Raw genomic sequence first — 26814 nt, 5'->3', positions numbered from 1 at the left:
CCATGATATCTGGAAATGCCTTTTTTTTTTTTTTTTTTCCATTTTGTCTATTCACAAGCACCTTCAACTTCTCGGCAGAATTCCAGGCTGCTTTCATAAACTAGTTGCTCTACAATGGTAAACTTTATCCATACTACTCCTTTGGTAACAGGCAGATTTGCTAACATTTATTCACAATGACGTAATGAAACAATTTCTATTTTTTCAAACCCATATCTCTTACATATAACATGTTTGAATTCATGAAACCTTCCAAATATTCTTTAAGCAGTCACATAGTTTTCTCTATAGCTTTCTGTTACTTTTAACTTCTACCACTTTGAGAAAGTGAATCCTGTAAGATTACTACCTGTTTTTCTGAACAGTAAGTGAAACTTGATGTATCCAGAGGTATAAGTCAGGCAACTTCAATCCTCTGGAACTCTCCAGCTTTCTTACTTAAGTTGCAAACCCACAAGAAAGATCTTTTTCAGCACTTGAAACAACTGTCATGAGGGACATGTAATAAAATATTTATGAAGATTTCTCAGAATTTATAGTCTTATATATTCTAAAGCAGTGCTGTCCAACAGAAATATAATAGAGCTACATAAGTCGTTTTAAGTTTTCTAGTAGCCACATATAAAAAAGTAGAAAGAAACAGATGAACATGAATTAATATCCCAACATTATTACTTCATCATGTATTCAAGATCCAACTGTTCATTCTCACTGATATCAGTGAGAATGAACTAGTATTATTCCTAACAATGAGGACAAAAATCAGAAATACAAATTAAAAGCATGAAAGTCTAAGGCCATTCAGTGTAAGGGTAAGTAACTCATGCCCTTAATAGACTCTAAAAATCTAACTAGCCCATCACGATGAAACTGACCTTCATAATGATAACCCTAAACTGTCAAAAAAATAAAGGATAAATTATGCACATTATAACACTTTGAAAAGACAGGGAAATATATATATATTCTTGGAGGGCTTATCAAAGAGTTACAAATGTTAAAAATTTAATCATGTTAAAAAGGTAAACCTCAATTTAAAAAATCATTTATATAAAACATTTCATTGTCTGACACTGCCAACTAAGTATTAATGTTACTCCTATAAATTCTGACCTCTGTCCTAACAGGTTTCAGCAAGATGTCTTCCTCAGCTTGTGTTGGAAAATTTGTTATTTTATGGCTTTATAGACTTTGATCATTAATCCTTCTAGTATGTTAACAGTCCATGAGTCCTATCTTTTTCCAGTTGCATCGGGATATAACTGACATAAGGTGTACAAGCATGATGGTTTGACTTACATGTATTCTGAAATGAATACTGCAGTAAGTTTAGTTAGTATCTATCATCTCATACACATGCAATAAAAAGCAAAAGTAAAAAAAAAGTTTTCTCCTTGTCATGAGAACTCCCAGGAGTTACTCTTTCAACCACTTTCCTATGTATCACACAGCGGTGTTAACTATGGTTGTCATGTTGCACATTACACTCCTAGTACTTATTTATCTTCTAACTGGAAGTTTGTACCTTTTGACCACCCACTCCCCGCAACCCTGCCTCTGATAACTACAAATCTGATCTCTTTTTCTATGAGCTTGGTTTTTTGTTAGAGTCCACACAGAAGTAAGACCATATAGTATTTGCCTTTCCACGAGTCCCATTTTTTTTAAGATTTATTTATTTGAGAGAGAGAGAGAGAGAGTGCATGTGCGCACGTGACCACAGGGGAGTGGCAAAGGGAGAGGGAGAGAGAGAGAATCTCAAGCAGACTCCACACTGTGTGCAGAGCCCAATGCAGGGCTTGATCCCATGACCCTGAGATTGTGACCTGAGCTGAAACCAAGAGTTGGACAATTGAATGACTGTGCCACCCAGGCACCCCACCATGAGTCCTATTTTTTTTTTCCATGAATCCTATTTTTAAAATGGGTCCCCAGAAAGAAGCTTCTCACCTCCAATTATTTCAGTTCTGTGTGTTTCATGAAGTGCCCCTAACCACACAAAAATCCAAAGGTATCTGTTTTGGTGTGAGGGTATATTTTCTATGTGTTTTAGGATACTTTCTGGAATTTTATACCAACATACTGATCTGAAATATTGAGGCTAGTCTACAGTTAAGCTGAACTCACTACCTTCTAGATATTCCAGAATTCAATTTCCTATAATTGTATACTGGGTTCTTTTTCCTTAAATAAAATGTAAAAAAAATCTTAACCAGCTTCCACATAACCAATTCAGCAGATTAATCAATGCTCCCTGCTCCTCCTGTAGAACTCCATGACAGATGTTCACAGAAAGCTCTTCGCAAATCTCAAGAATGCTTGCACACTCCTACTCTCAGCAGCTAAGCTCAATGTTTGCTTAGTTTAAGTCTTTTGTGTTTCCAAACCAATTATACTCATTGCACTTGTTACTGTAATTACTTAATTTTATTAAATATTACTGGGAAGTAATAGGGTTTTCTGGAAACACCAGAAAGCTGTAGAAGTTTGTTTGTTTTTTAAAGATTTTATTTATTTATTTGAGAGAGACAGAGAGAGAGAGAGAGCAAGCGCACAAGTAGGGGGAGTGGCAGAGGGAGATGGAGAAGTGGGTTCCCTGCGGGGCTCCCTGTGGGGCTCAATCCCAGAACTCTGGTATCACGACCTGAACCAAAGGCAGACGCTTAACCGACTGAGCCACCCAGGCGCCCTGCTGCAGGAGAAGTTAACTACATGGGGACATTGGGACACTGGTCTTCCTTTTTGGCTTAGGTGAGAATGTAGCTTCAAAGACAAGTAAATTTGGTGAAAAATCAGAAGAGCCTGAAATGGAAGCATTAAGCACAGAGACTGTGTAAATTTTTTTTCTGAATGGTGATATAAACTGCAAATATAAAAGCATAAAATTTAGTCTCTTGGATCTGCCAACACCCTGAAATATGTGAGCCAGTACCACCTGCAGCTGCCAGATCCCATTAGAAACTGCAATGTCAAGGAAAGCACGATGGGATATCCTGCACCTGTTCCTGTTCTGATGGAAAGCTTGATTCTTTGAGTTTATGAGCCTTGGTTAAACATGGGGAGGGGGTGGTGGTGGTGGTGGTGGTGGTGGTGGTGTGTGTGTGTGTTCCACTTGCAATAATGCAAATATTTATATCAATGAAAAATGAGTCTGAAAAGAGTTGCTTCAGTAAAAAAGGAAGGAGGAATACTTTATAGAGTTATTAAGGCACACTGCTAAAGAAAAAAGTTGCTTCTAATTAGGGTAAGACTGTAAAGAGTGCGAAAAATCACAAAGATCTTAAAGGATCCTACATTCAGACTGCTTCAGACCCGTCTTTACATTTTTTCTGGATTTAAAGAAAACAAACTGGAAAATGCAGATGATAAATTATGGACATACGTAGGCAAGAAAAATAGGTAATTTCAATCAGTGGCTCCACTTGAAAGAAAAGACCTTGGTTCTGGGACACCTGGGTGGCTTAGTTGGTTAAGCGTCTGCTTTGGCTCAGGTCATAATCTCGGGGTCCTGGGATCGAACCCCGCGTCGGGCTCTCTGCTCATCAGGAAGTCTGCTTCTCCTTTCTCACTCTCCCTCTGTGCATGCGCGCACGCTCTCACTCTCTCAAATAAATAAAATCTTAAAAAAACAAAGACCTTGGTTCTAAAATGGATGTGCATTTATTTAAGTTAATTAAAATGTCTGTTATTCAGGTATCTTTATTTTTTAAAAATTATTCTCCCTTTAACAGATTCTTTAAATTAATTGAACTATTGATAGTGGCCACATTGAGTAAGATGGGTTCTACTACACTTTAAGCTAAAACACTGAGAACTGCATCTGCTACTTTATTGTCCACTCACATAGATGTTCATGTCATTTACCTTAGTTTCCCCCACATGCTTAGATTTATATACTCTTTATACCCTCTTCCAGATAATTTCTAAAATGTTAAATAAGCCTACTTTTTATTGGATCCCACTGTTTTATAAATTTATTCTCTGGTTAGAACCTTTTGCTATGTCATTTGTTTCTAGCCTTTGAGCAGTTTCTTGTATATAAAAACCAAATATCTCAGTAATTAAATTGGCAAAGCCTGTGGAATGAAACCTTGTCAAAGGTGTTTACTGAGGTATAATTCATATACAATAAAATGCACTTGTTTAAACATACAGTCTGATGAGTTGTAACAAATTTATACACCCATGTCACTACCATCCTAATCAAGGTCTAAAATATTTCCAGCACTTTAGGAGATTCCCTCATGGAAACTGCAGTCAATTTGCAGTCAATTCCTTACTCCCTCTCAGCCCCAGGCAACCAATGATCTGCTTTCTGTTAGTATAGATATGTTCCTTTTCTAGAGTTTCATATCAAAGGAATCACATTGTATGTACACTTTTTCCTTCACTTAGATTCATCCATGTTGTTGTACTTACTGGTAATTTGTTCCTTTTTATTTCTGAGTAGTATTCTATCGTATGGATACAATTTGTTTACCTAGTCACTTGACGAACACTTAGGTTGTTTCCAGTTTGGAACTATTATGAATAAAATTGTTATGAATATTCCCATATGGGTCTTTGGGTGAACATATGTTTTCTTTTCTTTGACTAAATACATAGAAGTGGAACTACCTCGTCATACGCTGAGTATACATTAAGAAGCTGCCAATTTTGTTTTCCAAAATGTATATATCATTTCACATTCCCATCAGCAATATAAGAGAGATCCATTTGCTTCACATCTCAAAGACTTTTTTAAAAAAAGTCATAAAGTAGTCATTTATGTATGTAATCAGTAATTATCAATCGTAGTTCTAAGAAGTTAGTATGTACCAAATGCTGTGTTATATACTTATCTCATGTTCTATTTTTTTCTCCACAAAACACTCTAATACATTAAAAACATTTAACTCTGGCACATACCCAACAGTTTATGTGCAGAGGTATTTTTTAATATTACCATCAACATTCTTGGAATGGAGTGAAATTTACTGGTTTTATGTCTTAGAGTTGTCTTGGAAACGTATTTTCATTTAAACAGATTTTCAGCTTTTCAAATATTAGTTTTAGCAAATTCCTGGAAAATCTGCACACATTTATACCTATTTGTAGCTTTTTCATTTTCCCCCCTATTCTTTATGAAGGCTTAAGTTTTTTTTTTTTTTTTTTTAAAGATTTTATTTATTTGACAGAGAGAGACACAGCGAGAGAGGGAACACAAGCAGGGGGAGTGGGAGAGGGAGAAGCAGGCTTCCCACTGAGCAGGGAGCCCGATGCGGGGCTCGATCCCAGGACCCTGGGATCATGACCTGAGCCGAAGGCAGACGCTTAACCAACTGAGCCAACCAGGCGCCCATGAAGGCTTAAGTTTTAATATTTCTTACTCCTTTATTGGGGGTAGGGGTGTATAAGAATAATTCTAAACATATCTATGAGGCCCTTTCTATTGTATTATCTGCCGAAATCATAAAAATAAAACCCTAAAAAATGCAGATGCATAAGGTCATTTCTCCCATAGGAATATTAAGCTCTGTCCCTTAACAGTTTCCTCCATTGTATTATGGAAAATTTAATACTTTTGAATATATAAATGATTTCTTGACATTTCATATGTAAGCTGTGGATATAAATTTTAATTTTTATGGAAATGTAAAATCACACAAGCATCCAAGTGTTTTATGATAAACTAAAAATAAGTAGAATCTGCTTACCTTAAAAAATTCCTTTTTCTCAACCATCTCATTACCATCTGCATCCAGCATTTTAAAAGCTACATGAAACCCAGTATGAGGTTCTGCAATTAAGTGAAAAGTGAATAGTTATTGAAATGTTGGTGAAATGCAAATTACTTATTCATCTATAGGTCTTCAAATTTGAAAAAACTTCTAGAAACTATTATATGAGTGCCTAAACAGAGAAAAAATGATCTTTTCTTATTATAATAATTTTCAAAGGCTGATATATTTTCACAGCTGTGCTGTTCTACTATTAAGTGCTCTGCTTTTCAAAGCAAAATTAATTTGAGAACTTATTTCTTTAACTCTACCAGGGGCTTTCCTATATTCTTATAGTAACTTGGCTATTTTCATACTGATTATTACTCTTTATTTCCCTCAGAGTAGGGTTGTTAAAAAATTTTTTATTTTGAAATAATTTTAGACCTAAGAAATGTTGTAAATATAGTATGGTGAGTTCTCAGATACTCTTCAGCCAGCTTTCTCTAATGTTAACATCTTCTATAACTATAGTATCATTGTCAAAACTGAAAATTAACACTGGTAATAGCATTTTAAACTGAACTACAGACTTTATTTGGATTTCAAGTTTTTCCACTAATGCTATTTTTTCTACTTTAGGATCAAATACAAGAAACCATGTTGCATTTAGTTGTTAGGTCTCCTTACTCTGCTCCAAGTTGTGAAAGTTTCTCACTCTTTCCTTGATTTTCATGACCAGTCTTAAGAGTACTGATTAGGAATTTTGAAGAATGTCTGATAAGGGTTTTTTAACATGTGAAGGCTAAGTTTGATTCTCTTCTGTTCAACAAGTCTTTTAAGGAGACAGAGTTATGGGGAGCCACAGTACAAAGGAAGTACAAGGGCTAATCTAATCCAACAGTATCATTTTGTTGATATAGAAACTAAGGTAGCATGAGAGACTATGGACTCTGAGAAACAAACTGAGGATTCTGGGGGTGGGGTGGGGGATGGGTTAGCCTGGTGATTGGTATTAAAGAGGGCACGTATTGAATGGAGCACTGGGTTTATATGCAAACAATGAATCATGGAACACTACATCAAAAACTAATGATTGACTGTATGGTGATTAACATAACATAATAAAATAAAAGTTAAAAAAAAAAAGAAACTAAGGTAGCAATAACGTTTTAATGATAAAGACATAAATACCTAACTTTCAAAACCTTGTTTGGTAAGAATAGAGAATTCCACATGATCACTGAGAAAAACTGTGGGGTACTTACTAGTGAGGATTGTAAGCAAGAAAAGATACTCAGTATACGAAATTAGTCCTGAAAGAGATAAAATAAAAACATCAGAAGGTAAGTTTTAGAAGGTTTAGAAGTAATCATATATAGATACTATATGGAAACTTCACCTAATTAAAAACACACACATTTTGGGGCACCTGGGTGGCTTGGTTGCTTAAGCATCTGACTCTTGATTTCTGCTCAGGTCATGATCTCAGGGTTGTGAGATCAATCCCTGCGTCTGGTGCTGGGCATGGAGACTGCTTAGGATTCTCTCTCTCTCCCTCTGCCCCTCCCCCCTCAAAAAAGGGGGGGGGGATAAAAACACACACATTTTTACTTTAATTTACCTCTCTTTGGTACAGTGGAAAACTTCTATAATGGAGAGTTAAGTACAGTACTAACACTTAAAAAAGATACTATCTTTTCTCATCAGGTTACTATTACTAGTAAAAAAGGGGAATGGATGTTGGCTAGCAAATAATAGGTATCCACTACAGGTTTTATTTGCATGGCACTTCATGCAATTTCTATCTAAATTTCACTATTCATAACATCTCAAGTGAAGCAAATTTAAAAATTCAGTAGAGTAACAAAGATCTCAATATACAAAAGGTCAACCTATATTATTTAAAATGAGATTAATTAAATTTTTGCAGCAGTAACTTGATTTTCCTTTGGGAAACCATTCCTTCTCCATTCTCAAACATGTAGTTTTGGTAGGATGACCATCCTCACCTTTGAAGGTAGATGCTGATAGGCCTAAGCCAATCATCGTACTCTCACTAAATTGGTGCAGAGATGGGCAAAAGGCTGACCCAAGCTAATGAGCAGGTTCCATTAGTCTGGCTGCAGGGACTAGTTCAGGGATGGGCCTTGACCTAAGCTGGGTCACTCAGAGTGGAATTTCTGACAAGAATGCTGAATCATTCACTTTATTTTTTTTTCCTCCCCCATTCCCCTGGGCTTTGATGATGTGAGAATGTTTCACTTAGGAATGTGAGGCAATGGAGAGTGCCTGGAACTGTCAGACAGCCAGTGTTTAGGGCCTGAGAATGCAGCCAATCTTTAATTGGCAGGCCTGAAAGATGGATACTGGTGATGTCTGAGCACTGGATTAAATTGAACTTGAAGCTAGCTCTGTGTCTGGCTACTACTAGCTCTACATCTGTCCTTTCTTGCTCAAATAGATAGTGTCTGGGCTTATGTGCTTGCAATGAAAAGAACAGCAATAAATACAGAAACAGTGTCTTGTAAATCATGGCTTCCTGAGAAGCTAAAAATAATTTTCCTTCTGGATCACAAGTTTGATATAATAGCAAAATACACAATTAAAAAAAAACTTTATCATGGAAAACTTCAATCATACACAAAAGTAGTGAGAATATAATAAATAACTGTATTATATATATCAACTTCAGTAATTAACTCATGGCAGTTCTTGTTTTATCTATACCTCTTTTCACTCCCTTCCCCCCACTTCCCACTGAATTATTTTTTTAAAAGATTTTATTTATTTGAGAGAGAGGGGGAGAGAGTGCACATGCACAAGCGAGCAGAGGGGCAGAGGGAGACGGAGAAGCAGACTCCCTGCTGCGCACTGAGCCCAACTCAGGGCTCTATTTCAGGACCCTGTGATCATGACCTGAGCCGAAGTCAGACACTTGACAGACTGAGCCACCCAGGAGCCACCCCAACCCTCCCCACTGGATTATCTTAAGACAAATCTCAACATATTATTTCACAGGAGAAAATACAAGCTGTATCTCCAAAAAGACTGTCCCCTTCCCACAAATATATTTGCCACACCTAAAAAATTATCAATAATTCCTCAATATCATCAAACTCACATCACTTTTACAAATGTCCCTGTTTCAGAAAAAAATTTTTTCAAGTGTGCTCAAATCAGAATTCAAAAAAGGTCCCTGCATTACATTTGGTCAAAAGGTCTCAAGTCACTTTTTTTTTTATTGTGGTAAAATACACGTAACAAAAATTTTACCATTTTAACCATTTTTAAATGTACAGTGTAGTGCATGAAGTATTCATTGTTTTGCAACCATTATCAGAACTTTTTAATCATTACAAATTAAAACCCCTGCCTCCAGCCCCTGTAACCTCTCTTCTGTTTTCTGTTGCTATGAATTTGCCTACTCTACGGACCTCATATAAATGGAATCATACAGTATTTGTCCTTTTGTGTCTGGCTTATTTCACTTAGCATAATGTCTTCAAGGTTCATCCACATTGTAGCATGTGTCAGAATTCCATTCCTTTGTAAGGTTGAAAAATATTCCACTATATATATATATATACCACATTTTGTTTATCCATCTGTTGATGGACATCTGGGTTGTTTCCACCCAGCTAATGGCTATTGTGAGTAATTCTGCTACCAACATTGGTGTACAAGTATCTGTTTGAGTTTCTGCTTTTAATTTTTTTGGGTATTTACCCAGGGTGGGATTGCTGGATTGTATGGTCATTTTATTCTTAATTTGAGGAACCCCCATACTTTTTTCAAAAGTGGTGGCACCATTTCACATTCCCACTAACAGTGCACAGAGGTTATGATTCCTCCACATCCTTGCCAACACTTGTTTTTTTTCTTGATAATAGTGGTATTAAGGGATATCTCATTATGGTTTTGACCTGCATTTCCCTAATGGTTAGTGATGTCAGGCATATTTTCACATAGAAATTAGTCAACTGTGTATCTTCTTTGGAGAAAGGTCTATTCGAGTCTTTGCCCATTTTTTAATAAGTTTGGTTTTCTTGTTGTTGAGTTATAGGAGTTCTTTATATATACTGGATTTTAACCCCTTATATGATTCGCAAATATTTTCTCCTTTCCTGTGGGTTGCCTTTTCATTCTCTTCAGAGTGTACTTTGATTCACAAGTTTTAAATTTTTCTTTTGCTTTCTGGTCTTAAATCTTTTTTTTTTTTTTTTTTTAAGTAGGCTCCATGTCTAGTGTAGAGCCCAATGTGGGGCCTGAATTCATAACCCTGAGATCAAGACCTGGGCTGAGATCAAGAGTCAGATGCTTAACCAACTTACTTGTTAAAGATGCCTGGTCTTTTTTTAAAAGATTTTATTTATTTATTTGACAGAGAGAGACACAGCGAGAGAGGGAACACAAGCAGGGGGAGTGGGAGAGGAAGAAGCAGGCTTCCTGCGGAGCAGGGAGCCTGATGTGGGGCTCGATCCCAGGACCCTGGGATCATGACCTGAGCCGAAGGCAGACGCTTAACGACCTGAGCCACCCAGGCGCCCCGATGCCTGGTCATTTGACCTGCAAAGTTTCTTACAGTCTAGAAAATTTTGCTGACTGCACCTTCTTGGTGTCATTTCACATGTTCCTCTAACTTCCGTATTTTTTTTTCCTTTTAAAGATTTTATTTATTTATTTGACAGAGAGAGAGAGTCAGTGAAGAGAGAACACAAGCAGGGGGAGTGGGAGAAGGAGAAGCAGGCTTCCCGCTGAGCAGGGAGCCCGATGCGGGGCTCGATCCCAGGACCCTGGGATCATGACCTGAGCCAAAGGCAGAAGCTAAACGACTGAGCCACCCAGGCGCCCCTAACTTCTATATTTTCTATAAACTGGTACTTAGATCCAGAGGTGTGTTGAGATTCAAGTTTGATTTTTGGTTAAGAATTTTTTCTTTTTTAAAAAGATTTTATTTATTTATTTGACAGAGACAGAAGAGAGAGCACAAGCAGGGGGAGCAGCAGGCAGAGAGAGAGGGAGAAGCAGATTCCCCACTGAGCCGGGAGCCCGACATGGGGCTTGATCCCAGGACCCCAGATGATGACCTGAGCTGAAGGCAGATGCTTAACCAGTGCCCCTTTGGCAAGAATTCTTATTTATTTATTTATTTTTTCACCGTATCATTATTTTTAATGTCCAGCATTTACAATACGAGGGCCAGAGCTTTCTCCCCAACTCAAGTTTATAAATTCTCAATTGGCTTGTGAGGCCAATAGGGATACTTCTTCTTGTCTAATTTGGTTTCTGCGAAGACTTCATTCAGGTCCTCAATGGTCATCTGATCAAATGGAATTATGTTCCTCATCTTCTCCAGCTCTTTTTCATATTCCTCAATCCTGGCCTTTGAGAGAGACAAAAACTCGGCACAACTTTTCACATCTTCTTTTTCTTCAGCATCCACCTGAACACTATATTTATCCTCTGGCACAGGAACCTTCAGGGCATTAAACTTCTTCTCAAAGTCATCTACCAAACCAGCCTTCGCCACATTGGCCTTGTAGTAAGCCCAGTCGACAGCAAGTGGTTTCTCATGGACAGTAGCCAACCTGGAGGTAAGTGTCTCATTCCAGGATTTCAGGGAGTTAGCAATGGCCTTCTGGTTTCGAGGTATGATCTCCCCAAACTACCCAGTCAATGGTTTTTAGAGCAAGTTTTCGTGCAGCCATCTTGAGATCCTTCACCAACGCCAGCAGCCCAGAGTCCACAGCAGCAAGGAACGTAACTGAGTCCAAGAATTCTTAATAGATGGTGCTGTATACTACCAACAGGAGGCCAGAATAAAAATGTTTATTAAAAATGCTAAATACTATTGAGAAACAATGATAATAAAAGTTACAGATTTTGGAAATATGTGAAATCATTTCTAGACCTTAGATCATCAGAGATGTCTCAGAGGAAGTAATTCTAAAAATGGTCTTCTAACGTATGGAGGAAGTAATTCCAAAACCGGTCTTCAAAGTAATTCTAAAAATGGTCTTCAAACGTATGGAAAATTCCAAATGAAAAACTTAAAAGAGGTGTGGGATAGGGGCACCTGGGTGGCTCAGTTGTTAAGTGTCTGCCTTCGGCTCAGGTCATGATCTTACGGTCCTGGGATTGAACCCCGCATTGGGCTCCCTGCTTAGCAGGAAGCCTGCTTCTCCCTCTCCCACTCCCCCTGCTTGTGTTCCCTCTTTTGTTGTATCTCTGTCAAATAAATAAATAAAATCTTTAAAAAAAAAAAAAAGAGGTGTGGGATAATAGATGAAGCTGAATATGAAAACTAACTATAAAAATATGAAAATTAAAAAGTAGCTGTCAGAAATAACATCTATGTGGAAGAAGCAATGGGAAAGGCTGCGATCACAGCCTAGACATGAGGAATAAAGGCCTGCAGAGGGTGATGGTAGTGGATTTGCCCTACTGGCTCCCAATCAAGTAACACACAGACTCAGGGCCCAAGTTCAGTGCAAGGCAGGTAAGGACTTTATATCTAGGTAAATCAATGTTTTAGCTACAAGTAGCTTCAGGCACATTTTAAATGACTTACATTTTTGTGCATTACCAACTTTTGGTTTGGAGCAGGTATACTTCTTTTTAATAAAAAAGCCCACAGTAAGTCTTCAGATATTTTTCCTTAAAAATATTCAGTGTTTATAAGGAGGGAGAATAAATTAAATGTGTTTTGTCATTACCTCATTACCTGAGAGAAGTACTCTAATGTTAGTTGAAGGATCAAAGTATTTCATCCCTTGGCAGACTCAAAAAAGCGGAGAACAGCTTTTTTTTTTTCTTTCTAATTTTCAAAGGAATATGGCAATGTGAAAAAATGGCCAAACTGCTAGACTGACATGGGCTTGGTGCCAAAAGGAGGCCTCACACTTCTCTACACATGGGTACACGTCCTCTACAAGGGGACTTTGCGAAAAAGAAAATTCCAGTGTCTTTCTTTGAAATGCTGACTTAAATAAAAAGCTTGAATAAACAGTTGAGACAATGTAAAAACAGCACCTACACTCTCAAAATAGATTATAAACAATATAGTTGTACAACAGCATTCTAGGCATCTGCCCTCTGAAAATGCTTTGAAAGAAAACTGATACTTCAGAATACAGGAGAAACAGTTTAATGTATGTATTTCTTATATTTAATTGTAAAGTAAATGCTGTTAAATGGCAATGTTTTAAAAGTGCATGTTAAATAGGTGAACTGTTTTATATAATTATATTAAAAATTTGTTAATGAATCCTTAAGGAAGGGCCATCAGAAGAGATGACTAAATTCTGTTATTTACTATGCTTCTCTACAAATATTTTAAATTTGGAACCATTCTAAACTATGACTTGCTACTGAATGCAATTTTGAGAACTCTGTTTCCCAAAGAGAAATTAACATATCCATCATGAGAACATATTTATATATCTTACAATGTATCTTTTAATTTATATTCAGTACATCCTTAAGGACTATATGATATTAAGAATTCTGCTCATTTCAAAAAAATGCAGTTAGTTATAACATATTTTTCTTTATAATAATGCATGGTGGATGAGTTACTTTCTTATTTCAAGGATATATTATTGTTTGCTAGTTAGCATATAGTATAAATTTTGATAGTTGTTTTATGTGGTAAAAGGGAATATTTTAAATTGTTCCCAATGTAGCTAAATTTTACATTCTTTTCAAGTGACTTCATTAATATCAGCAAAGAAGTAATATGTGAAAAATGAATCTGTTGAATCTCTCCTATATAATGTTCATATTAGTGTCTTTTCTTTAAGCTGGAAATGTACATTTCAACTCATAAATTTCCAAGAAAAACAGAAGTAACTGTTGTTAAGACACTCCCCAAGAATTTTTTCTTGATCTGTTTCCTGTAAATTCTCTAGAGGTAGGGAGAAGAGAGGATGAATTCGATAAATACCTAGGAAGCAAAATTAGGAAGACTTTGTATCTGACTGCATGTGAAGGATGGAAGTGGCAAAGAGAGAAAGGGTTCAGAGACATTTCCTGGGTTTTGATGAGGTGCGTGAAAAGCAGTACTACCAAATGAAACCAAGAAAAGAACGTGCTGGTTTAGGGAGAAGATGGTGAGTTCAGTTTGGGATATGATGAACTCAAGGAAATGGAGAAACCCGTAAGCTGGCATCTGGCAGCTGGTTTGGATACCGAAGTCTGAAGCTCAGGAGAGGAGCCTGGGCTGGAGACACTGAAGGGGATCTGAGAGTTAGCATCAGTATACATGGGCGCTAAACAAGAGGAGGAGAGTAGTAAGCAAAGGACAGATCCTGGGGAGCACGAACGCTTAATGGGCAGGAAAAGGAAGAGAAACCAATGACAGAAAGAGAGGTACCAAGAGAACTGGGATAATGTAGTTTCAAAGAATCCAAGAGAACTTGTGGCACATGAATTTGCCTAATAATAATAAAAAGATCTTTTAGTGACACTTGATCTCAAGGAACGGCAGAGAAGCTTTATGTATGTTATTCCCACCATAACCCTGGAACTAGAGACGGTTACCTTTATTTTACAGATGAAGTAGGTGTTAAAGAAACTCACAAACTCCAGGGCATACAGGAATTGTGAAGCTCCGCACGTTTGGCCTGTGACACTTCCCATCCTTAGGGATGGGTGTTCTTTTCCCAGCTACAGCATGGTACCGTAGATGTGTCCGAGGGATGGAGAATATGAAGGGTTAGGACTGAGACCCCAGTCAGAGTGGAATACAGGCAAGCATAGGAAAGCCCACGTAAGGGAGACCAGCATTTGGAGGAATGGTGAACTAGCAGTTCTCACTTTGCCCTTCCGTGGCATTTCTAATTCTTCCTACGTATGCAACCCTGCTGTTCCCTCATTTCCCTGTCAGCTGCTTAGTTTTCCTGTCACTGTTAATTCACACTTTGAGTCCTGATTTCCCTACCAGCCTTTTATTAATGAAGGCTGTTCTTTCATATGTTCCTATGTGGTAGGGAGATAGGCTTAAATTCTCCTCCTGCAGGTGCCCAGCACAAATCATTTATTCCTTCTCACTGACTTTGAAATGAATGCTATCTACATTATCTATCCTTGCAGTCATTTATTCCTCCTGGTTCCTCTTAAAGCCTCTCTCTCCCTCTTTCTAATCATCTCCTTTCCTTTATTTTCCATACTAATAACCTTATGCACTTTGCCTAAAGGAAAAATATCAAACTTTCTGCTGTGGACTTCCACGTTCTGTTTTTCTAATAGTGCATCACTAAGGGCCCTCCTCCCAGCCATCCAGAAATACTGGCTTTTAATGCTTTTAGAAATCTTGGAAATGTATGATGGCCCTATTCATTCTGAGAATATAAATAACTCTCTAGCTATGTAAGGAACAGGGAGAGAGTATTATCCAATAGGAAAATATGTGAGTAGGCTGATGAATTTATCTTCTTGACAGTTAGAAAGGTATATATATAGAAAGGGAGACAGAGAAAGACATACAGAGGTATATGTGCCTGTAACTGAAAGTTAAAGAAAATAAAGAAGTTACTGATAATCCTCCTCCGTGGCCTCTGAAAACAAACATTTATTTCACCTCCCTTATGGCACAGAAGCAGCGAAGCTGGTAAAGACCTACAGAGTCACAATGCTGCTCCTAGAAATCAGAACCACGATTTCCAGAAGGGGCCACACTCTAACAGAGTCCTGACTGAATGCCTCTCATGAGGATGCCTCTCTGACTCCTCATCTGCTGATAACAAAACTGCTTCATGAATCTTGCATCAAGCAAGATGCTGAATGAAGATAACAGTGCGCTCAATTTCAAGAAGAGAACAACACCTTTTAAAATCCCCCCCTACCCCCAAAAGAAGGGGATAAGAAAATCTACTGACATTTTTTTCCTATCTGAAACACATTTTGGAAATGGGAATAACTTTCTATCTTCCCTACAAATCTCACTGTTGCTTACAAGGCTTCCATTATAACCTCTTTTATGGAAGCTCTATCACCATTTGCTATCTTCTCTATACCAAGAAAATGAACGTTTGCTTACTGCTCTTTGAAATCTCAACTCCCACACCATACTTTAGGCCTCAAAAATATCATCCTTCCTTTGCCAGATGGCCTCCCACCTCCTTTAGTTTGTTACGTCTTGCCTTCAAACTCCATTATCTCCTGTGACATAGACAGTTTCTCACTGCTTGCTAGGACTGACAAGTCAGCCCCTTCATTCAAACTCTCCCCATCAGAATGACCTGTTTGATTTCCCCAGCTTAGATGGTTCTGGTTGAATTTCATCAAAGGAGACAGAGAAGAAACCACTAGGATGGTAAGAAAACAACACAAGAAAGTATGGGGTCCTAGAAGCCAAAAGAAAGGACTGGTTTGAGGTGAGAGCAGGTCATAGTGTCAGTACTGCTGGGGTCACGGATGCCGAGAATATGGAATATCTTCACTGGATCTGACAAGAGGAGGTCACTGATGGTCTTGACAAGAGTGCTGTCGTTGGAGAATGGGTGCCAGACTGAAGCGGGCTGAAGGATGACTGGGAGTTGAGAAAGTGAGCACAACACAAAATAAAGAGCTTGCCTATGAAAAGGGATTACAAAGTATGGAGACAGTGGATGTAGGGTCACAGGAGGAATGTTTTTCCTTAAATATGGGAGATGCTGAAGTTCTTATATAAGAGAGGAATGATACAGTGCCCAGAAAGAGAATGTGGCAGGGGGAGGGAATAAGACCAGAATGGAGAAGTCTTGTGAAGGCAACAGAAGAGGCCTGGGGCAAATACAGGGAGGCAGCACTATTTCTGCTACAGGGAACAATACTTCTGTAACCAAGTGAAGGTGGAGAAGGTGGACATAGTTGCAGGATGTGGATGCACTAGATTTGGAGGCATGTTCTTTTTCCTTTATGTAAAGGAAAAAATGTCTTTTTTTTTTAGATTTATTTATTTTATTTTTTTTATTTGAGAGAGAGAGAATGAGAGACAGAGAGCACGAGAGGGAAGAGGGTCAGAGGGAGAAGCAGACCCCCCACTGAGCAGGGAGCCCGATGTGGGACTCGATCCCAGGACTCCAGGATCATGACCTGAGCTGACGGCAGTCGCTTAACCAACTGAGCCACCCAGGCGCCCAAGGAAAAAATGTCTTTAAAGTTCATTAAATTCTTCTCTGCATAGGCTATACTTCATTATGAATTTTACTAATTTTAACAATCGTCTTCATGATTGTGAATACAATATATAATAGAGATACGTTCATCTTATCTATGGTAGGGTAGTGCAATTAAAAAACTGTTTTGTGCTCAAGACTGCCAAGATCAGGTTTATTTACTTTGATTAACTTAATGCATTTTATAGGTCATGTACTTTGAAGTAACTACACACCACATAAAATATGGTGATACAATGAATAACTTCAATTTAAATAATATCTAGTTCAGGAAAAGCAAAAATATTCTATATGACAGTTGCAGGTCATTAAGCATTAAGCTGATAAAATGTTGGTCACTAGGAGGCAGAGGTTTCACCTAGTATATTTTAGAAATATTTTACATCAAAAGGAAGTATATTAATGAAAAATAAAGTAAAATTACTTGCTGAGAATTCCATGTTTTTATTCAGGTGTTGATAAATAGTTGATGTACTCTTTCTAAAATTTATGAAAGCTTTACTGCTAGCTGGATTTAATTTTGTTGGTAAAGTAATAGCAATTAATCTTAACTGGGAATTTCAATATAAATTACTGAAAAGATTTAATTGGAAAATACTGTTTAAAAACTTGTAGTCTTTGTACTTTCAATTCACAGAAAGGCTAACTCAAATTACATTAATGAAAAAACTCAAGGGACTCACTGAAATAGATCAGAATAATTTGTAATTAGTGTGTTCACGTTAACATTAATTAGCATGGAATGAAATTTTAGATGAATATCTGTTATGTGCTAGAGAACATTTTAGGCAACATGCTATGCAAATGACCACAAAGATTTATCCTCTTGGAGAATTTATGGTTTAATTAGAAAATACGAGAGACAGTACAGTGCAACAAAATGCAAAAAAATGAGAAAGAACAAGATCTCTGGGGTTTCAGAGATTACTTTCACAGAGCAGGACAGCTGATGAGCAGGAAGTTGGCAGGTACAGCAGGGGGCATTTAAGGCACTCCTGAAAGTGTGGAAGGTTAATGCAGGGGAATGAGGCTGTGGAGGTAATTCTTTTCAGAAGTGAAGGGTTCTTCTAAAGTCCTTGAAAATGAGTCCCTCTTATTAGTACTACAGATTAATCTCTTACCTCTTAGATACTTTTCTCTTAAAATAATTTAAACTTTCTCTCTTGTTTTTATTTTATGAATTTGCCTTAAAATTAACTTTTAATAGAATTCCTAAAATTACATATTTATATTAATGTATTCAGAAAGTATTTTTCATGGAAGGATACCTCAAAGCCAGAGCTTTGAGCTAAATATCAGTATTTGGGATTTAAATAGTATTCCTAAAATCTTCTCTGAAGTGCCAAATTAACGACACTTTCCTAAAATTTGTACTACGATTTAAAAGGCATTATTTATTTTAATTTATAAACTCACTAATAAGAGGCCAAGATCCAGTTAATACTACAATCTTAAAAACCATATAGCTATTACAATACTGCTATTATTATCAGTTATGAATTTCTAATGTGCCAGACACATAGTAAGGAAACAGAGACTAACTTGCCCAAGATCACACAGATAACTAGTAGAGCTGGGAATCCAAACTCAGCTTAAAGCTCATTCTCCTAATCAGTTTAAGCAGATACTACAAACATTAAAAACATCTTATTTTATTATATCCTTTCAACAATCCCATAAAGGCAGGTACCACTATCTTGTTTTATTTTTATATATATTTTAAAGATTTTATTTATTTGAGAGAGAGCGAGAGCGCATGAACAGGGGGCAGGGGCAGAGGGAAGGAGAGAAGCAGACTCCCCACTGAGCAGGGAGCCTGATGCTGTGGGACTTGATCCCAGGACTCTGGGATCATAACCTGAGCTGAAGGCAGACGCTTAACCAACCGAACCACACAGGCACCCTACTATCTTGTTTTAAAGGCAATGAAAGTGAGGATGAAAGAGATTAAGTAACTTCCTGAGGTCATAAAACCAGGAAAAATTTGAATTTAAGTCTACTGATTCAGAACATACTCTCTTATTCACTACCTAGAGACTACTTCCCAGTAAACTCCCACTTGAAAAAGGAGATTTTTAACCTCTTTAAGTACATCTGGTGCTGACTGGAAAGAATGAGGTAAGGGGTGGGATGGAGTGGTGTAAAGATAATTAGACAGTTTAGTATGAGGAACTAATACTTGTAGAATATAATTCAAGTTTATGTAGTCCACTAAATTATTGACACACTGAAGTAAGAGCAGAAATTGATACTAATAATAAGCAGTTTGACTGCTACTGACTTCATGGAGCTGGGGTGCCAATGTCATTCCTTTTTTGTCATATTTTGTTTTCTTTCTGTACGGAGTGTTATGTGATACACTTATTCTCATTTTAAAACTAATGTTCACATGCAAAAACAAGGTAAAAACAAATGTTGATAGGAGAATGTCATAAATCTCTTGAGCTAATGGTTACAAGTCTTCTGTATTCATGACCCACTGATTTGGAAATTACATTTGCTGCTTAATTCTCCAACTCCTCAGACAACAGGAGAGAACATTATCACTAACTTCAGGTGAACACTTTATCTACTTGCCACTGACTTGTCCTTATATAAAAAGGACCAGTGGAGGTCCTCTGCCTATTTGTATGAGCACATTTAAATATATTCCAGTGACACTTACTGAAATGAAATTCGGCTTGAATAGATAGGACAGTAAAGCTAAATGCGATTTATTTATTATCAATTTTTATTTACATTGTAGTTAGTTAACATATAGTGTAATATTGGTTTTAGGAGGAGAATTTAGTGATTCATCACTTACATGTAACACCCTGTGCTCATCACAAGTGCCCTCCTTAATGCCCATTGCCCATTTAGCCCATCCCCTGCCCACCTCCCATCCAGCAACCCTCAGTTTGTTCTCTATAGTTAAGAGTCTCATGGTTTGTCTCCCTCTCCCTTTTTTTCCCATCCCCTAATTCATCTGTTTTGTTTCTTAAACTCCATAGATGAGTGAAATCATATGGTATTTGTCTTTGTCTGACTTACTATTTCACTTAGCATAATACACTCTAGCTCCATCCATGTCATTGCAAATGGCAAGATTTCATTTTTTGATGGCTGAGTAATATTCCGGTGTGTGTGTGTGTGTGTGTGTGTGTGTGTATACATACGTATATACCACCTTTTCTTTATCCACTCATCAGCTGATGGACATTTGGGCTCTTTCCATAATTTAGCTATTGTTGATAGTGCTGTTGTAAACATCAGGGTGCATGTGCCCTTTTGAATCAGTAGGTTTGCATCCTTTGGGTAAATACCTTGTACTGCAACTGCTGGATCAGAGGGTAGTTCTATTTTTAACTCTTTGAGGAACCTCCATACTGTTCTCCAGAGTGACTGTCCCAACCACATTCCCACCAACAGTGTAAGAGGATTCCCCTTTCTTTTCATCCTTGCTAACATCTCGTTTCCTGTGTTGTTAATTTTAGCCATTCTGACAGGTGCGAGGTGGTATCACATCATGGTTTTGATTTGTATTTCCCTGATGATGAGTGATATTGAACATCTTTGCATGCGTCTGTTAGCCATCTGGATGTCTTCTTTGGAAAAGTGTCTGTTCATGTCTTCTGCCCACTTCTTAACTGGATTATTTGTTTTTTTGGGTGTTGAGTTTGATAAGTTCTTTATAGATTTTGGATACTAACCCTTTATCAGATATGTCATTTGCAAATACCTTCTCCCATTCAGTAGGTTGCCTTTAAGTTTTGTTGATAGCTTCCTTTGCTCAGCAGCTTTTTATCTTGATGAAGTCCAAGGAGTTGATTTTTGCTTTTGTTTCCCTAGCCTCCAGAGATATGTCTATAAGAAATTGGCTATGGCTGATCTCAGATATTGCCTGTGTTCTCCTCTAGGATTTTGATGGCTTCCTATCTCACATGTAGGTCTTTCATCCATTTTGTATTTATTTTTGTGTATGGTGTAAGAAAGTGGTTCAGTTTCATTCTTCTGCATGTGGCTGTCCAGTTTTCCCAACACCATTTGTTGAAAAGACTCTCTTTTTTTTCCATTGGATATTCTTTCCTGCTTTGTTGAAAATGAGTTGACCATATAGTTATGGTCCATTTCTGGGTTTTCTATTCTGTTCCACTGATGTGTTCCATTGATCTTAGGTGTCTGTTTCCCACCCCCCCAGTACCATACTGTTTTGATCACTATAGCTTTGTAATATAGTTTGAAGTCCTGCATTCTGATGCCTCCAGCTTTGCTTTTCTTTTTCGTCTTCTGCTTTGGCTATTCCATGGTCTTTTGCGGTTCCATACAAATTTTAGGATGGTATGTTCTAGCTCTGTGAAAAATGTTGGTGGTACTTTGATAGGGATTTATTAAATATATAGACTGCTTTGGGTGGTATAGACTAGACACTTTTACAATATTTGTTCTTCCAATACATGGGCATGGAATGTTTTCCATTTCTTTGTGTCCTCTTCAATTTCTTTCTTAAGTGTTCTATAGTTTTCAGAGTACTGATCTTTAACCTCTTTGGTTACATTTATTCCTAGGTATCTTATGGGTTTTGGTGCAATTGTAAATGGGATCAATTCCTTGATTTCTCTTTCTGCTGCTTCATTATTAATATATAGAAATGCCATAGATTTCTGTACGTTGATTTTGTATCCTGTGACTTTGCTGAATTTATCAGTGCTAGGAATTTTTTGGTTGTCTTTTAGGTTTTCTACATAGAGTATCATTTCCTCTGCAAATAGTGAAAGTTTAACTTCCTCCTTGCCAATTTGGATGTCTTTTATTTCTTTTTGTTGTTTGATTGCTAAGGCTAGGACTTCCAGTACTATATTAAATAACAATGGTGACAGTGGACATCCCTGTTGCGTTCCTGACCTTAGGGGAAAAGCTCTTGGTCTTTCCCCATTGAGGATGATATGAGCTGTGGGTCTTTTGTATATGGCTTTTATGATGTTAAGGTATGTTCCATCTATAACTACTTTGTTGAGAGTTTTTATCAAGAATGGATGCTGTGTTTTGTCGAATGCCTTTTCTGCATTTATTGAGAGGATCATATGATTCTTATCCTTTTTAAAAATTATTAATGTAGTGTGTAGCAGGTTGATTGATTTACAAATATTAAATGACCCTTGCAGCCAAGGAATAAATTCGCTTGATCATGGTGAATAATCCTTTTAATGTACCGTTAGATCCTATTATCTAGTATCTTGTTGAGAATTTTTGCATCCATGCTCATTAGAGATATTGACCTGTAATTCTCCTTTTTAGTGGGGTCTTTGATTTTGGAATCAAGGTAATGCTGGCCTAAGAGAATGAGTTTGAAAGTTTTCCTTCCATTTCTATTTTTGGAATAGTTTTAGAAAAATAGGTATTAACTCTTCTTTAAATGTTTGGTAGAATTTCCCTGGGAAGCCACCTGGCCCTGGACTCTTGTTTATTGGGAGATTTTTGATTACTGACTCCATTTCTTTGCTAGTTACAGGTATGCTCAAATTTTCTATTTCTTCTTGTTCTGGTTTTGGTAGTTTGAATGTTTCTAGGAATTTATCCATTTCTTTCAGATTGCCCAATTTGCTGGCATGTAACTTTTCATAATATTCTTTTATAACTGTTTGTATTTCTTTGGTGTTGGTTGTGATCTCTCCTCTTTCATTCATGATTTTGTTGATTTGGGTCCTTTCTCTTTTCTTTTTGATAAGTCTGCCTAGGGGTTTACTAATTTTATTATTTCTTTCAAAGAATCAGCTCCTAGTTTCATTGATCTGTTCTACTGGTTTTGTTGTTGTTTCTATATAATTTATTTCTGCTCTAATTTTTATCATTTCCCTTCTGCTGGCTTTAGGCTTTATTTGTTGTTCCTTTTCTAGCTCTTCTAGGTGTTAAGATTAAGTTGTGTATTTGAGACCTTTTTTTTTTTTTGCCTCTTGAGGTGGGCCTGTACTGTTATATACTTCCCTCTAATGACTGCTTTTGCTGCATCCCAAAAGTTCTGGACTGTTGTGTTTTCATTTTCATTTGCTTCCATGTATTTTTTTAATTTCTTCAATTTCCTGGTTAACCCATTCTTTCTTCGTAGGATGTTCTTTAACCTCCATTTATCTGTGGTCTTTCCAAATTTTTTCTAGTGGTTGATTTTAAGTTTCATAAGGGTTGTGGTCAGAAACTATGCACGGTATGATCTCAATCTTTTTGTATTTGTTAAGGTCTGATTTGTGACCTAGTCTGTGATCGATTCTGGAGAATGTCCCATGTGTACTTGAAAAGAATGTGTATTCTGCTGCTTTAGGATGAAATGTTCTGAATGTACCTGTTCAGTCCATCTGGTCCAGTGTGTCGTTCAAAGCCATCATTTCCTTGTTGATTATCTGGTTAGATGATCTGTTCATTTCACGAAGTGGGATGTTAAAGTTCCCTACTGTTACTGTATTATTATCAATGAGTTTCTTTATGTTTATTATTAATTGATTTATATCTCCCAAGTTAGGGGCATAAATATTTTTAATTGTTAGATGTTGTTGTTGGATAGACCGTTTTATTATTATATACTGTGCCCTTCATCTCTTGTTACAACCTTTGGTTTCAAATCTAGTTTGTCTGGGGAGCCTAGGTGGCTCAGTCATTAAGCGTCTGCCTTCGCCTCAGGTCATAATCCTGGGCTCCTGGGATTGGGCCCTGCATCAGGCTCCCTGCTCAGTGGGAAGCCTGCTTCTCCCTCTCCCACTACCCCTGCTTGTGTTCCCTCTCTCACTATGTCTCACCCTGTCAAATAAATAAATAAAAACTTAAAAAAAAAATCTAGTTTGTCTGATATAAGGATGGCTATTCCAGCTTTTTTTTTTTTAATTTTATTATGTTATGTTAATCACCATACATTACATCATTAGTTTTTGATGTAGTGTTCCATGATCCATTCAGTGCTCCATCCAGTACGTGCCCTCTTTAATACCCATCACCAGGCTAACCCATGCCCCCACCCCTCTCCCCTCTAGAACCCTCAGTTTGTTTCTCAGAGTCCATAGTCTCTCATGGTTCGCCTCCCCTCCGATTTCCCCCCCTTCATTTTTCCCTTCCTACTATCTTCTTTTTTTTAACATATAATGTATTATTTGTTTCAGAGGTACAGGTCTGTGATTCAACAGTCTTACACAATTCACAGCGCTCACCATAGCACATACTCTCCCCAATGTCTATCACCCAGCCACCCCATCCCTCCCACCCCCCACCACTCCAGCAACCCTCAGTTTGTTTCCTGAGATTAAGAATTTCTCCTATCAGTGAGATCATATGATACACGTCTTTCTATGATTGACTTATTTCACTCAGCATAATACCCTCCAGTTCCATCCACGTTGTTGCAAATGGCAAGATTTCATTTTTTTGATGGCTGCAAAATATTCCATTGTATATATATATATATACCACATCTTCTTTATCCATTCATCTGTTGATGGACATCTGGGCTCTTTCCATAGTTCAGTTATTATGGACATTGCTGCTATAAACACTGGGGTGCATGTGCCCCTTCGGATCCCTACATTTGTATCTTTGGGGCATATACCCAGTTAGTGCAATTGCTGGGTCATAAGGTAGCTCTATTTTCAACTTTTTGAGGAACCTCCATAGTGTTTTCCAGAGTGGCTCTACCAGCTTGCATTCCCACCAACAGTGTAGAAGGGTTCCCATTTCTCCGCATCCCCGCCAACATCTGTCGTTTCCTGACTTGTTAATTTTAGCCATTCTGACTGGTATCAGGTGGTATCTCATTGAGGTTTTGATTTGGATTTCCCTGATGCCGAGTGATGTTGAGCACTTTTTCATGTGTCTGTTGGCCATCTGGATGTCTTCTTTGCAGAAATGTCTGTTCATGTCTTCTGCTCATTTCTTGACTGGATTATTTGTTCTTTGGGTGTTGAGTTTGTAAGTTCTTTATAGATTTTGGATACTAGCCCTTTATCTGATATGTCATTTGCAAATATCTTCTCCCATTCTGTTGGTTGTCTTTTGATTTTGTCGATTGTTTCCTTTGCTTTGCAAAAGCTTTTTATCTTGATGAAGTCCCAATAGTTCGTTTTTGCCCTCGCTTCCCTTGCCTTTGGTGATGTTTCTAGGAAGAAGATGCTTCAGCTGAGGTCAAAGAGGTTGCTGCCTGTGTTCTCCTTTAGGATTTGGATGGACTCCTGTCTCACATTGAGGTCTTTCAACCATTTGGAGTCTATTTTTGTGTGTGGTGTAAGGAAATGGTCCAATTTCATTCTTCTGCATGTGGCTGTCCAATTTTCCTAAGACCATTTGTTGAAGAGACTGTTTTTTTTTCCACTGGACGTTCTTTCTTGCTTTGTCGACGATGAGTTGACCATAGAGTTGAGGGTCCATTTCTGGGCTCTCTATTCTGTTCCATTGATCTATGTGTCTGTTTTTGTGCCAGTACCATACTGTCTTGACGATGACAGCTTTGTAATAGAGCTGGAAGTCCGGAATTTTGATGCCCCCAGCTTTGCTCTTCTTTTTCAACACTCCTCTGGCTATTCGGGGTCTTTTCTGGTTCCATACAAATTTTAGGATTATTTGTTCCATTTCTTTGAAAAAAGTGGATGGTATTTTGATAGAAATTGCATTAAATGTGTAGATTGCTCTAGGTAGCACTGACATCTTCACAATATTTGTTCTTCCAATCCATGAGCACGGAACGTTTTTCCGTTTCTTTGTGTCTTCCTCAATTTCTTTCATGAGGATTTTATAGTTTTCTGAGTACAGATTATGTGCCTCTTTGGTTAGATTTATTCCTAGGTATCTTATGGTTTTGGGTGCAATTGTAAATGGGATTGACTCCTTAATTTCTCTTTCTTCTGTCTTGTTGTTGGTGTATAGGAATGCCACTGATTTCTGTGCATTGATTTTATATCCTGCCCCTTTACTGAATTCCTGTATGAGTTCTAGAAGTTTTGGGGTGGAATCTTTTGGGTTTTCCACATAAAGTATCATATCATCTGCAAAGAGTGAGAGTTTGACTTCTTCTTTGCTGATTCGGATGCCTTTTATTTTTGTTGTCTGCTGTGGCAAGGACTTCTAATACTATGTTAATAGCAGTGGTGATAGTGGACATCCCTGCCGTGTTCCTGACCTTAGGCGGAAAGCTCGCAGTTTTTCCCCATTGAGAATGATACTCATTGTGGGTTTTTCATAGATGGCTTTTATGATATTGAGGTATGTACCCTCTATCCCTATACTCTGAAGAGTTTTGATCAAGAAAGGATGCTGTACTTTGTCAAATGCTTTTTTCTGCATCTATTGAGAGGATCATATGGTTCTTGTTCTTTCTTTTATTAATGTATTGTATCACATTGATTGATTTGTGGATGTTGAACCAAACTTGCAGCCCAGGGATAAATCCCAATTAGTTGTGGTGAATAATCCTTTTAATGTACTGTTGGATCCTACTGTCTAGTATTTTGGTGGGAATTTTTGCATCCACATTCATCAGGGATATTGGTCCATAATTCTCCTTTTTGATGGGGTCTTTGTCTGGTTTTGGGATCAAGGTAATGGTGGCCTCATAAAACGGTTTTGGAAGTTTTTCTTTCATTTCTATTTTTTGGAACAGTTTCAGAAAAATAGGTATTAATTCTTTAAATGTTTGGTAGAATTCCCCTGGGAAGCCATCTGGCTCTGGGCTTTTGTTTGTTGGGAGATTTTTGATGACTGCTTCAATTTCCTTAGTGCTTATAGGTCTGTTCAGGTTTTCTATTTCTTCCTGGTTCCGTTTTGGTAGTTTATACATCTCTAGGAACACATCCATTTCTTCCAGATTATCTAATTTGCTGGCATAGAGTTGCTCATAATATATAATTGTTTGTATTTCTTTGGTGTTGGTTGTGATCTCTCCTCTTTCATGATTTTATTTAATTGGGTCATTTCTCTTTTCTTTTTGGTAAGTCTGGCCAGGG

The 26814-nt window shown here is 37.5% G+C and overlaps 1 protein-coding gene and 1 pseudogene across 1 annotated transcript in view; both read right to left on the bottom strand.

Moving 5' to 3' along the window:
- Positions 1-26814, bottom strand: part of MICU2 (mitochondrial calcium uptake 2) — a 173998-nt gene that overhangs the window by 61571 nt on the left and 85613 nt on the right. Inside the window, exons 5-6 of the mRNA XM_035003699.1 lie at positions 6968-7015; positions 5697-5779 (exon numbers count right to left, since the gene is read on the bottom strand). Of these exons, the coding sequence (XP_034859590.1) occupies positions 5697-5779; positions 6968-7015 (131 nt within the window). The remainder of the gene's footprint in view (positions 1-5696; positions 5780-6967; positions 7016-26814) is intronic.
- Positions 10852-11799, bottom strand: LOC118009588 (annotated as a pseudogene).

The sequence above is a fragment of the Mirounga leonina genome, unplaced genomic scaffold, assembly GCF_011800145.1.
Source record: "Mirounga leonina isolate KUSES-001 unplaced genomic scaffold, KU_Mleo_1.0 Mir_127, whole genome shotgun sequence".
In the NCBI taxonomy this organism is placed as follows: Eukaryota; Metazoa; Chordata; class Mammalia; order Carnivora; family Phocidae; genus Mirounga; species Mirounga leonina.
The sequence above is the reverse complement of the archived record's forward strand: the minus strand, read 5'-3'. Positions and strand labels throughout refer to the sequence as shown.